Raw genomic sequence first — 13,370 nt, 5'->3', positions numbered from 1 at the left:
GGGGCGGGGCCGGGCCGCCAGGGGGCGCTGTTCGCCGGCCGGGGGGGCGGGGCGGGGCTTTCTGGCAGCTCCCTTCGGGTTGGCGCTTCCGCTTCCGGGCGGGCCCCGCCGCGATGTCGGACTCGGAGAGCGAGGAGGAGGCGGATGGCGGGCGGGCCGAGCCCTTCTCGCTGGCCGGCTTCCTCTTCGGAAACATCAATGAGGCGGGGCAGCTGGAGGGGGACAGCGTCCTCGACACGGTAGGGCTGCGGCGGGCCGGGCTGAGGGGCGGGAGGGGGTGTCGGTGCCGCCGGCTTCGGTGGGGCTGTTGTTCCTCAGGTAGGGTTCTTTACCCGGTGTGCCTACAGATGAGTCCAGTCTAGGACACCCAGACGAGATGTGGCCTCAGGTTGCAGCAGAGGAGGTTTATATTGGGTGTTAGGAAAAATTTATTCACGGAAAGGGTTGTTGGGCATTGGAACAGGCTGCCCAGGGCAGTGGTGGAGTCACCATCCCTGGAGGGGTTTAAAAGACGCGTAGATGAGGTTCTGAGGGACGTGGGTTAGGGGTGGGCTTGACAGTGTTGGGTTAACGGCTGGACTTGATGTTAAAGCTCTTTTCCAACCAAAATGATTCTATGATTCTAAGATGTTTATTTATAAAGTTGAACAATGCTGGAATAAAGCCAGCACGCCAGCAAGAAAAGTGAAAGGCATTATATACAAAACCTTATTGCTGTGTTCACACCCTAAAGAGCCAGTTGGTTACATATTTGCATATTGTGCTACATAATCCTTTTAGTGTATAATGAACAACATTCTGCCAAAAGACACTTTATCCAACAGTCTCAAGATACATGTTAAAGCAAAACTCAACTAATTGTGCCACTTTAGAAGGTCTAAACTGCAAGGTCCATAGTGTCTGTAGTTCAGGATCAAGTGTTTTGCAAGTCACTCTTTGTTATATGAGCAGACCAACCAAAAAAATGAAAGGATTTACGTATCTTAAGGTTAGCAATTGCAGACAGGGTTCATTTTTTTAAGCTGTGACGACAGGGTGGGATCCAGGACGGGCCTGGTCAGAGGGCTCAGCCCAGCATGTCTGGTGGAGACCCCTAGCTGGAACATGGTTCTGGTCTCTCCAGGAATCCAAGAAGCACCTGGCTGGGCTGGGTGTGCTGGGACTGGGCAACCTGATCACGGAGATCACAGCCAGTGAGGAGGACAGCCCGGAGGCCGATGGAGCCCACCTGGATGAGGAAGGTGAGGCACTGGGGGACCTGCAGGGAAAGGACAGAGGGGCTGCAGGACCAGAGCTTTTGCTGGAGAGGAAGAAACAAGCCCACGTTGTCTGCAGCTGCAAGGAATATTGTGATGTTATCTAGTCAGAGGCCCTCTGGCAAAGGCCTTGCTGCCTTCTTACCAGAGTGAATCCCATATTATCTTCTGGTCACTTTGGCACTTGTTCTTTTTCCTTTTTTATAAGGTGTTTTTTGTTTTGTTTTTACTTGTTTCTTCTCCCTCATAAATAAGTTTATTCTGTGTCTTCCCCTTTAGTGCACAGTATTATTATGTCTCTTTCATTTCTGAGCTTCTTGAACAGTTTAACTGAGTAAGTGGGAAGTGTTCCTTGTGCTGAAGTTGGTTACTTACCAATCTTTAGGGGAAATTAAGAGCTCTTGGAGCTTTTGGCTGGAATGAGAAGAAGAATACTCTGATGGGGGATGTTAATCAGATGGTTTTGTTTCTCTAAGAAAAAGAATTATTAGAAAGGATTTATTTGTACAGAGTGAAGTCTGAAGTTAGAATTATATATTAGGATAAAGTTTTGTGTGACTAGATTTCTTTTTTTTCCTAGGCTGGGTTAAGAGCACAGAAGATGCTGTTGATTATTCAGATATTAATGAAGTGGCAGAAGATGAGAGTCGTAGGTACAAGCAGGCCATGGGCAGTCTGCAGCCTGTTCGAAGGCCAGGTAAGTGGGTTTGGTGTTACAGCTCTAGCTGTGGAAGGTATTTTAGGGCAATGGGCCTTGAGGGTCTCTTATACAGGTGACTCTGTGCCTTTTAATACCTTGCTTCAAGAACCCATTATAAGCTTTTGTGAAACTGTGTTCACTGGACGAAGCCACTGCTTGATAGCTTCCTTTTTTTAAGGAAGTAATTCCTCATTAGCGTCAAGGTATGCTCAGAAGAGAAACCAGGATCCTCCTTTTTCTCTGGGATCCCCTGCAGAGAATATCCAATACCTGCTCGTATTTCTAACCTGGAGGGTTATGCAGGAGGCCCAGTGCTTCTTGGGGATACTCAGAGATCGAGATAAGGTTCTGATGCCTTAGAGAGTCACTTCAGTCTCAATATCTCGCTCCTGTTTTACCCTCAAATTCTTTTTCTGAAATGACTTTCTGCAGAAGGCACTTGGGTTCTTTTGTCAGTCTCGGGGATCTCTGTCTGGCCTAGAATAGATTTTAAAAACATGCAGCTTTTCGCTTGCAGTAGCTGCTCATGCACGTGTTAAATCTTTACATATTCCTTAAATCTGCCTTACACTTAACCTTTCTATTGATGTACCGTGGTTAGTGGGATGTAAAGCTGATTTTGGCTTTTAAACCACATCTTTCTTACTTCTTTAGCAGCTTTATTTGCTCTGTAAGGGATGAACAAGGAGAGGTGATACCAGAATATGTATATTAAGTGCTTCAGTCATCTTTCTGTCAGTTTGCTTTTTTCCCTCCTTCCCACTCGTACAAATGAGTTTGTGCAGGAAGCTGAACTTGTAAGAGTTTTGCATCTAGTTACAAAATGAGAATGACCTCCTTACTAGTGAGAAGACATGGTCTTCTCATCAGATTGGGATGCCTATGAGAGAGTGTAAATGGGAAGGGTGCCTGGTTCCCTTTTGCTGTCTGCTAAACATGCAATCTTGTCTCCTGACTGGTTAGATGAAGATGAAGACGATTATGATGCTGACTGTGAAGACATTGATTCCAAGTTGATGCCACCACCACCACCGCCTCCTGTACCTGGCAAGAAAGAAGATGAAAAGGATGCAGCTGCAACTGGTGAGTGAGGACTTTCTTCTTCTTCTCTGACAATATGAATATCTGAAGGAAGCACACGCTGCTGTGTTCATTCTGCGCCAAGCACCACACATCATCAAAATTCCATCTGCAAACTACATCTGAAGGTAGGTCTCTGTCCTGATATTAAATATTACAGGATTGTCTGAAATGCAGGGTGAAATATTTCCAGTGGCTGTTAAAATAGTGATATTGACAATGAAACTGCTTTTTTATCTCATCCTCTCAGTTGTGGCTGGGAAATTCACCTGGAATGAAAGGTTAAACCAGAATGGTACTCATAACACCTGCAGAGGCTTAATTTTTGCATAACTTGGTATAAACGGTAGATGTGGCATTATCGGGTTGTACTAGGGTACAGGAAGGAACCTGTTTGTTTATAAGGTGCTTGTTCTGTTGTAGTATCTGAAGATGGAGACGGTATCATTTTGCCCTCCATCATTGCTCCTTCCTCTGCTGCCTCCGACAAGGTGGATTTCAGCAGCAGCTCTGATTCTGAGTCAGAGATGGGACCTCAAGAAGCCAGGCAGGCAGAATCCAAGGAAGGCAAACTCACACTTCCTCTTGCAGGAATCATGCAGCGAGATGCTACCAAACAGTTGCCAAGTGTTACAGAGCTCTTCCCGGAATTTCGACCAGGCAAGGTATTGTAAGAGATACGTGGAAGTGGCAGAAACTGTATCGTGTAAGCCCTCTAAACATGAATCGTGTAGTACTAAGGGTATGTAGTAAGTAATCGCATAGATATTCTTGCTTACCTCTATACTTTCTGTAGTTCCTGTGTACTGCTGTTTCCAGACTGTGTGACATGTAATGCTTTTCCTGCCATTTGCAGGAGCTTCTTGAAAGGCATCATATAAATCCAGGTATGAAATAATGTCTTGCTGTTCTGGAAGACCATAGCACAGGCCTGTTGATTTATGAAAATTGTTTTTCTGAGATAGTAGAGAATACTTTTGCCAAATAAATAAAAACCATAATGCTAATGTCTGCTTTCTGGCAAATATTTGCTCCTCCTTTCATGCTGTCCTAAACTTGGTGTCCTCTTCTTGAAACAATTTGTGATCTGTTTCCTTTACTTAATCCTCCCCCAAAACTGCTCTGAGTAAGGAACAGAAATTAGCTCAGTAACCAGTTGGTTGATCTTTTTTTGCACAAAGCAAATTGATTACAATACTTTCCCAAATGCTCCCAAGTAACAAATGTAGTTGATGTTTTTCAATAATTATTTTGAAAGTTTTAAAACTGTCAAGAGAAGAGGAAATGTGGGAGAGGAAGGGGAATAAATGTGAACTTACAGTTGCCAAACAGATGGTTTTGAGTCAGGATAACTTGGGTTTGTGTGTGCCTCCATCACAGGCTTTGTGTAAGGAAATGAGCAATTTGCATAATTAAATGTCATGTTTTAATGATTTAGCTAACGTCTATTAGAAGTTCGGGGGGAGGCTCTAGCACAGAAGTTAGCCTTCTGGGTGCTCTCTTGACTTTTGCAAATTTGGCGTTTCCTGTGTTACTGTATTTTGTATCAGTTGGCGTGTTCATTTCTTTGGTGCTCAACATGTAACGTCAGGGACTGGTTTGGTGTTGAACATGTCCGGTGGGTGCAGAAACCAGTGCAAGCTGTTAATGCTGAGCACTTCTCATAATTAATTCATGAGCGCTAGAGCTGTTGAAGCCTGAAATCCTGTAGATTTCCCTGTTGGTGTCTGAGAATGCTTATGTTAGTGTAGCAGTGTTTTTCTTGCTGAAACGACTTAGAATAGCATGTGGAGAAGCAGACTTTGTGTTTTCATTAAACTGTTAGCAGCCTAACTATGTCAGAGACCTTTGCTCTTGGTGAAAGGTCATTGAAACTGGCTAAAGGGTTCGGAAGTAATCTGGGGGAAATTTGGGAAGAAGGATTACATGGATGTGGACAGAGGTGGACAGAGTGGTCATACAAACCTTATTTCATTTGGTGATTGGCATAACAGGTTGAGAACATTAATAGGATGTCTTTTTACAAGTCTTTGGTTCTAATTCCTGTTTCCTAAATCTGTCAGTTAATTTGGAATAATGCTTTCCCTCTTTACAAGAGTGCTGTGAAGAAACAATTGTCAGTACTTGAAAAACAGCAATCATAATCATAGAAGAAACAGAAGAGAAAGTTTATCATTCGCATTAGTGCAGGTTTTGGAGATGGGCAGTATGCATGTAGGGGAACTGGTTATGATGGAAATAAAAATGAGTGTATTATTTCTGGACCATGGTATTTATTTTTATTTGTTTGCTTAAGGAATCTGTAATTTATGTGTCTTCTAGCTTTATCTCTTCTGCTAATAATTCTATCAACTCCAGTCTCCACGTGTCTTTCTGAAAGTTGTGGATTGTTCAAAATGAAAACAGTTATTTCCAGGTGGTGTCTTATCATATGTCCAATATGTAAAGGCAATCGTTCTTCCCCCTGAGTTTCTTTGTGTCTGAAATGAGGAATAAATCATTTTGAAAAGGAAGGAGTCATCAAACAGACGGTTCAGAAACTTTTTTCCAGGTATAACCGAGAGATTGTTGATTGATTGCATCAGTGGTTGGGATTGTAGTACAGGCCAGGCTTCTGAATTTCAGAGTCCTCTCTTCATTACTGCTTTTCAGGTGAGGGAAAGACAGACAAGCATTCCAGAGTGGGTTTTTTTTTTCCTCTCTGACTGTCTTGTTTTTTTACTATTCTAGGTGCTGCGTTTCCTGCGTCTCTTTGGCCCTGGAAAGAACATTCCATCCGTTTGGCGTAGTGCCCGAAGGAAACGCAAGAAGAAACATCGGGAGTTGGCACAAGAAGTGCAGATAAAGGAGGGTGAAGTTGTAGTTGAGAGTGGAATGGAAGGAAAATCTCCTTGGGAATATGAGTTTGCTGCTCCTCCCCCTCCTGAGCAGTGCCTTTCAGATGATGAGGTGGGATATCTGAGACTTAGAGAGGGTCGCCGGCTAGCACTGGGGGTAGTAGTGAATTTGACAGAAACTTTTAGAGTAAAAAGATTTTCCTCCAAAATAAAACTGGAGGACAGGGTTGGCCTGTGTTCCAGCTGTGCAGAAGCTCTTCTCCAGGTACTAGTCAGTGACTTCAGGTGGTTGCTTCTTGCTGAGAAGGCTGCGTCCGTGGTACAGGATCAATAGGAGAGCTTATCTTCTTTGTATGACGAAGAAATCTCTGTGTTCTTGGAAGGCTAATTGCAGAACATTCTTAAGGCAGCTAGTAAGTATGGAAAAGCACTTCTTAGAAACACTTTTCTTCTCTGAGAATAAGCTGGGAAACTCGGAAGGAAGAAACCTCTTACTGACGCTTAGGGTAGAGCATCAGTGTAACCATTCCCTCCTTTGCTGTGCTCCAGATTACCATGATGGCACCAGTGGAATCCAAATTTTCCCAGTCAACTGGTGATATAGACAAAGTGACAGATACGAAGCCTAAAGTGGCAGAATGGCGCTACGGACCAGCACAGCTCTGGTATGATATGCTGGGGATCCCTGAAGATGGCAGTGGATTTGATTATGGTTTCAAGCTGAAAGAGAAGAAGGAAGAGCAGGAGATTAAAGGACACACGGATGAGGCGGTGAGAGGGGAACTGTTAGGGAAGGTGTGGAGATTTGGGGATTGCTGTACAATGAGAGCTTGGTGATGAGCCAGTGCATGATTGTGCACCATGCAAAACGAGTCTTTTAATTTTCCTCATTTAGTTTGAAAGTGTAAAGTCAATGCAGGTCTTCAAGCAACTATTCTTTCCTTCCAGGATGAAGGGTCGATGGATGAGAAGGATGATCTGCTGGCTGATGAGCACTTCCTTATGGTGACGCAGCTCCAATGGGAGGATGATGTTATCTGGAATGGAGAAGATGTCAAGCACAAAGGGACGAAGACACAGCGGGCAAGTTTGGCAGGCTGGCTGCCATCCAGCATGACTAGAAATGCTACTGCATACAATGCCCAACAAGGTAATCAGTGGTCTGATAGGAATCGTACTTGCTGTAGTTGAGCTGACTCATTGCATGCTTTCATCTCAAATACAAAACATAATTCTTCATGTCAGGGAATGTTTTTTGGCAAAATCACAGCTCTGTTGAGAATTTTGAGATGCTTTCTTTCTGAAAACAGAAGTAGGTCCCTTCTGTTAAAGAAAATACTGCGGCTTTCTTCTCTCTATGTGGAATACCAAATGCTAGCCATCTACATTAGTATCAAGCAGTGTTGCACTTAGGATGTCTGCTGTTTATAGGCCAATGGAATCTTCTTTATATGTTTTGGTTTTTTTGGTTGGAAGAATTGTGTAAAAGTCTGAAGTTTCTCCTGAACTGATAATGGTAATCTTTTCTCCTAGATAGGAAGTAACAATTCTTGCAAGCCTCAGACTTCTTTTAGATGCAGATGCATTTTAAATTTAAATTGCTTGTGTAGGACGAATGTTTATCATCTGTTAGGCATTTTTTCCTGCTTTTACAAGGAAAGACTAATGGGAATGCCAGATCTTTATTGATTACTACTGTCAATCCTTTACTGTTAAGCTATGAGTACAGCACACTCTGAGGAGTTGGACAGGTAAATTGGAAATAGCTTTTTGTAATAATTTTGATTTCAGCACAGTTATGCCCGGGCTATCCAGACCTTGGCTCACTGTGTTTGAGTCCCAATCAAAAGCTATAGTAGCACATTAAAAGTGGTTGGTCTGATCACGTGTTAGGTCTTACGCCTTCCAAAAGCATTAACTTAAGTGACATAAGTGAAAGGTGAGCATAGGTGAGTTGGTCTGCCCTGGGAGAAGCTGCATCCACACAAGGATCCCTTGAGCTCTTCTTGGCCATCCTTTTTTTTTATGACAGTTTGACATAAGACAGGAAGCTGCTGGAGGCCAGACCAACTGTTCTGTCAACTGCAGGTCTCTGCTTAAGGCCTCTCACTTTTATAGGGACTATACAGAAATGCACCAATGCATTGCCAAGCAGTGTATGCAAAGCAAACCAAACATAACTTCAAAGAGGCTGCAGACTCCAGCAGCAAGCTGCGGGTGAACATGTTTTTGTAAGTCTTACCTGTACTAATGACACACGACACTCTCCGTGACATGAGCAGTTGGTCCACCCTGGTTCAGGCCGGAAATCCCTCTCTGTGCAACCTCCAAGTCCTGATTTAAGGCAGCACAATGCCCCCGAACCCTCCCACTCAAACTAACCTTACTTTTGTTTTTCTTTTCTCTAGGTTTGAACCGCAGTGGCTCTTTGCTCAATCCACCAATTCCACTAGCTCAGAAACCAAGTGTAGCAGGAGTGCTCGGTATAGCAAAGGGCAAAGAAAAGCAGGCCCCTGAACAGCAAGGTAATGGGGATGTCAGTCTCTGGCCTATGAGTAGATATATGTGACACATGTTTCTGTATAGACTTGTGTTCTGTGTAGTAGCAGGGTCCTTTTTTTGGCAACAAGGTGTACAGAAAAGAGATACTTGTTTGCTTTAAAACCTGTTAGAGGCCTTATTTATTTCTTGGTGGGTCTCTGTGTTTCAGTTGAACAAAATCTCTAAGCATTGGTAAATCTGAGACTTGGGGCTCTGCTTCCTGTGTGCTTCCGGGATGAGTTTTCTTTTGCCTTTTAGAAGTCCTGCCTCAGAAAGCCCTGAAAGATGTGGAAGGTTGAGGGAACAGGATATGGGGATGAGCTCTGAAGGGGTTTTCTGCCAAGGTAGTGTATAAAACTGTTAAGGATTGTGCCTTATGGTTGTTGCAGTTTCCCTGGATGAAGACAAGCCCTGGTACTCTATTTTCCCAATTGATAATGAAGAGTTAGTATATGGTCGTTGGGAAGACAATATCATCTGGGATGATCAAGCAATGGAAACCTACTTGGTTCCTCCTGTCTTAACACTCGATCCAAATGATGAAAACATAATTCTAGGTATGTTTATGGCATCCAGAAATTTTACTCAAATGGGAAAAGACAAGTGGAAACGGAAGCAAGGATTTCTGCTCACACTGTAATGGAAGTAAATGGACTGGGACCTTTCTTTTTTCTGCCTTTTGAAGATAATTTGCAAGTAATCAAAGGCCTAAGCAGAAGGTGGCAACACTAATAACTCTAATGGTATGGTATGTACTCTCAGCTCCCAAGTTAAAAGCAGTAACAGGAGAGTAAAATTTAATGTCCTGAAACTTAAATTTAATATAATTAATCTGACTCTTCATGTGTTTAGAAGCAACTGTCTTAATTTTACTTGCATGCATGTTGGTTTGAAGAGGAAAGGTAGGGAAGTAAACCAGAAAGAAGCCCGTGCTGTTCTCAGCATGGTTTGTATTCAAAGCCTGAAGCAGCAGATTCCTTAAGCCTCTTTCAGGCTACAGCAGTGACACATGGGAGCAGGGACTTTGCATAATACCTGTCAGCATTTTTGTTGCTGCTGCAAACTTACTATTCCTGGAGTTTGATTTGAATGTAGTCCCTGCTTACATTGCTACAAGCTGGAGAGACTTTTGTCTTCCATGGGGCCACTAAATTCACCGCTTCCTCTTACATCTGTGTGTTGGTAATCTTCAAGCAGCCTAATGCTACACTTTTATAAGGCTTGGATTGCATTTGCTTCCTCAGGAAAGTGGGTCAGTTTTAATAATTTCTGTATGTATTGATGGGAATGTTTTGGTATTAGCCAGCAACCTTGAAAATCACTCTTAATTGTAGCTTGGTTAAAGTAAAGACAAGCAGACTCACAGTATTTTCTTTCTAAGTCTGAAATACACCACAAAATTGCCAATGTTTATATAAGTAGTGACAAAGGTGAACCCATTTTTATTTTATATAGAGAAACGTGAGATCTGTGCATGAAGTTGATACAGCATTTACCAAGCTTATGTCACTAGGTCCTCCTTTGTGTGTGAAAACCTTACTTGGAGAATGTGTGCTTCACACATTGCTAACTTTTAAAATTTGTACTAATTTCCTGGGATTATTTGGGAATCCCTTTTGGGTTCAGGTCCATATTATCTTTAAATTCAGACACTTGTGTTGTCTATATGTGGGGAAGAAAAGGATGCAGTTGGGAAGCAGTACTGGCACTCCTGTTGCCTGAACTCTCAACTCTTTAGAATAGCTTTGGCAGAACAGGTGCTACTTCTTGTACTTTCATCAATTAGATTATTAGTAATTTTTATGTTGAGTAGTGGATACCCCAAGTGGTCCCCACGGTCACCCTCCCACTCACACCTAGTCACTGCTGAGGAAGGCAAGGTAGAGATTTAAGCTTTCCTGTGTCTGTTGAGCTTCTTTCATATTAACCTGTATGGAGGAAAAGGGAGAGGAGTGTAGAGGGAGGACAGTCACCCCAGAAACTGAACAAAAAGGCCAAAATGTGTGAACCAAGCTGCAGCTGAGTGGGAGGTTACGGTGCAGAAAAGGGAACCCTGGGACGTGTCCTATGGTGTGATTGTTTGTGTTTTTAGAAATTCCTGATGAAAAGGAAGAAATGACTTTGAACTCTCCATCCAAGGAGAACAAGAAAGAATCTTCTTTAAAGAAGAGTCGAATCCTGTTGGGAAAAACAGGTGTCATCAAGGAAGAACCACAGCAGGTCAGCGTAAGCTTTAGCACCTTGCAGGTTGGGAATGATGTGGAAGTTAGTTGTTTTTTGTGTGGTTTTTTTTTTTTTTTTTTTGACACCTTTCTCTCTCTGTTTAAAATTGAACTAGAACATGTCTCAGCCAGAGGTGAAGGATCCTTGGAACCTCTCCAATGATGAGTTTTACTACCCCAAACAGCAAGGACTTCGAGGAACCTTTGGAGGCAACATCATTCAGGTAGTCACAGCAGTGTTTGCTGCAGAGTGAGAGATAGTGTCTTGGTAGGAGGCTTCTAGCTGAGGGTATGTTTTAGGATTTGTATAAAAACAGAATTTAGATTACAGCAGGTCAGTTAAGTGTTCATGAAAGAAATTTAAAATTTTTTAATTAAAATTATTAGAAAGGATTTTGAACTAACCTGTCTTGATTGCCTCATAACACTGATGTTTGGATGGTATAATAGATCTTCCTGTATCGTACTTGCCATGCTTTTGTTTGGTGTCTCTCTCTGTAGTACTTTTTCTGAAGCAGAAGTGTGTCGGGGAAAGTGGTGCAGATAGTCAAGAGGTGAGGCTGTAGTTCTGCTACGAGTGTGTGTTTTAATCTGGATATTATAAAAATAATTTGAGTAATGCTGAATTTGAGCTACTGCCCACTAAACCTAGGTGAAGAGGTGATATTTTTTTCCTCCTTCATTGTGGTATTCACTGATCGCTTCTAAAATCTTGTCTCATTCCAGCCTCTTCTGTAATGGCAAAAATGTATGTGATTCCAAATGCACTTCTATCCTACTGACAGGGATAATGGCTTTGTATGGTCCTAGATAAGAAAAAACTTCTCTCATTGGGTACTGTTTGAAATAGTAAAATTAAAATAGTCTCTGTACAGAAAGATCTATATATGGACCTAAGCACTTTCTGTCAAAATCTTGGCTTTGAGATGATGTGTCATTCTTAACACACATTTTGTTCCTGTGTTAGCACTCCATCCCAGCAGTGGAACTTCGCCAGCCATTCTTTCCCACCCATATGGGTCCTATGAAGCTCCGACAATTTCATCGGCCTCCCCTGAAGAAATACTCTTTTGGCGCCTTGTCCCAGCCAGGGCCCCATGCTGTGCAACCTCTGCTGAAGCACATAAAGAAGAAAGCCAAGGTACAGTTATTTGTATCTGATGTCTGCTGTGGCTCCGTTTGCCCAGCAGATCTGTTTGTGCTGTTTTCCTAACACCGGCTTTTCACCGGCACAGATGAGAGAGCAGGAGCGCCAGGCTTCTGGCGGGGGTGAAATGTTCTTCATGCGCACACCACAGGACCTGACTGGCAAGGACGGAGATCTCATCCTTGCTGAATACAGTGAGGAAAATGCCCCTTTAATGATGCAGGTTGGCATGGCAACAAAGATTAAAAATTACTACAAAAGGGTAAGTATAGATGTTTTGCTTTTGAACAGTGATTTTTTCTTCTGCCTCTCACTGAGTGCTAACTGCACCTTCATTGCATGTTGCAGAAACCTGGCAAAGATCCGGGAGCTCCAGACTGTAAATATGGAGAGACTGTTTATTGCCACACTTCTCCCTTCCTGGGTTCTCTGCATCCAGGCCAGTTACTGCAGGTGAGAAAAGCAAACATAAGAAGGCAGAAAAGCTGAACATGGAGTAATAGACAGAATATTTCATGCTCTGTTTATTGAGTCACAAATAATGCTCAACTTCCAAAAACATGGATTCAGTTTAATTTCCATTTTAAGTCTGTTTACTGATAATAATTCAGTTCTTGCCTTTTTATTTTTAAATATCTCTCTTGTATGTTTTTCAAAATTGTAGGAATGATAGGAATTACAGGAAATGAGTCTTTGCTACTTTGCTTTGTAATAGCATTAGAAACACTGTGAGAAAGGACTGAGTGGAAGGCCAAAGCTGCCTGAATGTTGGGGAGGTCAGTAAACAGATGTAGCAGGGGGTAAAAACCATGGATTTATAACAGTCCAGGATGTGTGAACAAAACCTTCTGTGTACTTTCTGAGAATAGTTATCTGGTAGGTGCCAGTTACTAGTCAGGTGTATAGACTTCTGCTTTTATGAGGCTTTTTCTGTTGTTGAAATACATACAGTTGACATGAGGAGAGGAATTAAGAATGTTGTAAAGAGCACCTGGCTACAAAATTCATAATAAATGTAAAAATAAATCTATTTCAGTTAATGCTAGCTGCTCTCGCTGCAGCAGTAATTCCGTCCATGCTGTGCCACAGGAAAAAAGTAAGGTGAAGGTTGATATTGGAGATTAATCACAGAACTGTCAGTGCTAATTGTTCAAGCCTGAGAGGACTTCATAATTGATAAAACAGGACTTCTGGAGAGTTTAAAGTGAGGACAGGGCCATCTCAGGGCAAACTTTGCAATGTGGATGATGGTAGTGAGAGAGTAGCAATGGATAAGGCTTGTGGAAGCCCTGCGGGTGGAGAAAACCCTTTACAGAAGAGGATGGTTGTTCCAGTTCCACACAGTCTAGTGCCTCCTTGGTGCTGGTTTAAACTGTCTTACCTTTAAATGCTGAACTCTGCCGCTCTCTGCTTTTCTGGTAAGGTTCTTACAAACTACTCCTTCTCTGAGCAAAGTCTTCAGCCCTTGCTTCTGTTGCCTCCTCCCATTCCCAGACTCTGTGTCCCAGGCTGGTTTCTGTGGCTAGAGTGTTCTTCTGCATATCTGTTCTTTCTGTCCCTTCTCAAAGTACCTCCTTAAAAGTCAGT

The 13,370-nt window shown here is 42.7% G+C and overlaps 1 protein-coding gene across 5 annotated transcripts in view; it reads left to right on the top strand.

Annotated features, from left to right (window-relative positions):
* The first annotated feature begins 107 nt into the window (after window positions 1-107).
* The window catches only part of TAF1 (TATA-box binding protein associated factor 1), a 33,521-nt gene continuing 20,258 nt past the window's right edge, over window positions 108-13,370 (top strand). For 2 of the 5 annotated variants that reach the window (XM_082062049.1, XM_082062047.1), the window contains exons 1-15: window positions 108-239; window positions 1,124-1,241; window positions 1,837-1,953; window positions 2,920-3,039; window positions 3,628-3,701; window positions 5,767-5,985; window positions 6,423-6,644; window positions 6,822-7,023; window positions 8,282-8,398; window positions 8,804-8,971; window positions 10,507-10,634; window positions 10,753-10,860; window positions 11,604-11,777; window positions 11,872-12,045; window positions 12,132-12,236. In XM_082062049.1, the coding sequence (XP_081918175.1) occupies window positions 114-239; window positions 1,124-1,241; window positions 1,837-1,953; window positions 2,920-3,039; window positions 3,628-3,701; window positions 5,767-5,985; window positions 6,423-6,644; window positions 6,822-7,023; window positions 8,282-8,398; window positions 8,804-8,971; window positions 10,507-10,634; window positions 10,753-10,860; window positions 11,604-11,777; window positions 11,872-12,045; window positions 12,132-12,236 (2,172 nt within the window). In that variant the 5' untranslated portion in view covers window positions 108-113. Of the gene's footprint in view, window positions 240-1,123; window positions 1,242-1,836; window positions 1,954-2,919; window positions 3,040-3,459; window positions 3,702-5,766; window positions 5,986-6,010; window positions 6,287-6,422; window positions 6,645-6,821; window positions 7,024-8,281; window positions 8,399-8,803; window positions 8,972-10,506; window positions 10,635-10,752; window positions 10,861-11,603; window positions 11,778-11,871; window positions 12,046-12,131; window positions 12,237-13,370 lie in introns of those variants that run through there. The other 3 variants (XM_082062046.1, XM_082062045.1, XM_082062048.1) reach the window with 2 other exon arrangements.

This window comes from Streptopelia decaocto (assembly GCF_964273445.1).
Source record: "Streptopelia decaocto genome assembly, chromosome: 10".
Taxonomy (NCBI): Eukaryota; Metazoa; Chordata; class Aves; order Columbiformes; family Columbidae; genus Streptopelia; species Streptopelia decaocto.
Note: the sequence above shows the minus strand (reverse complement) of the source record. Positions and strands in the feature narration are given on the sequence as shown.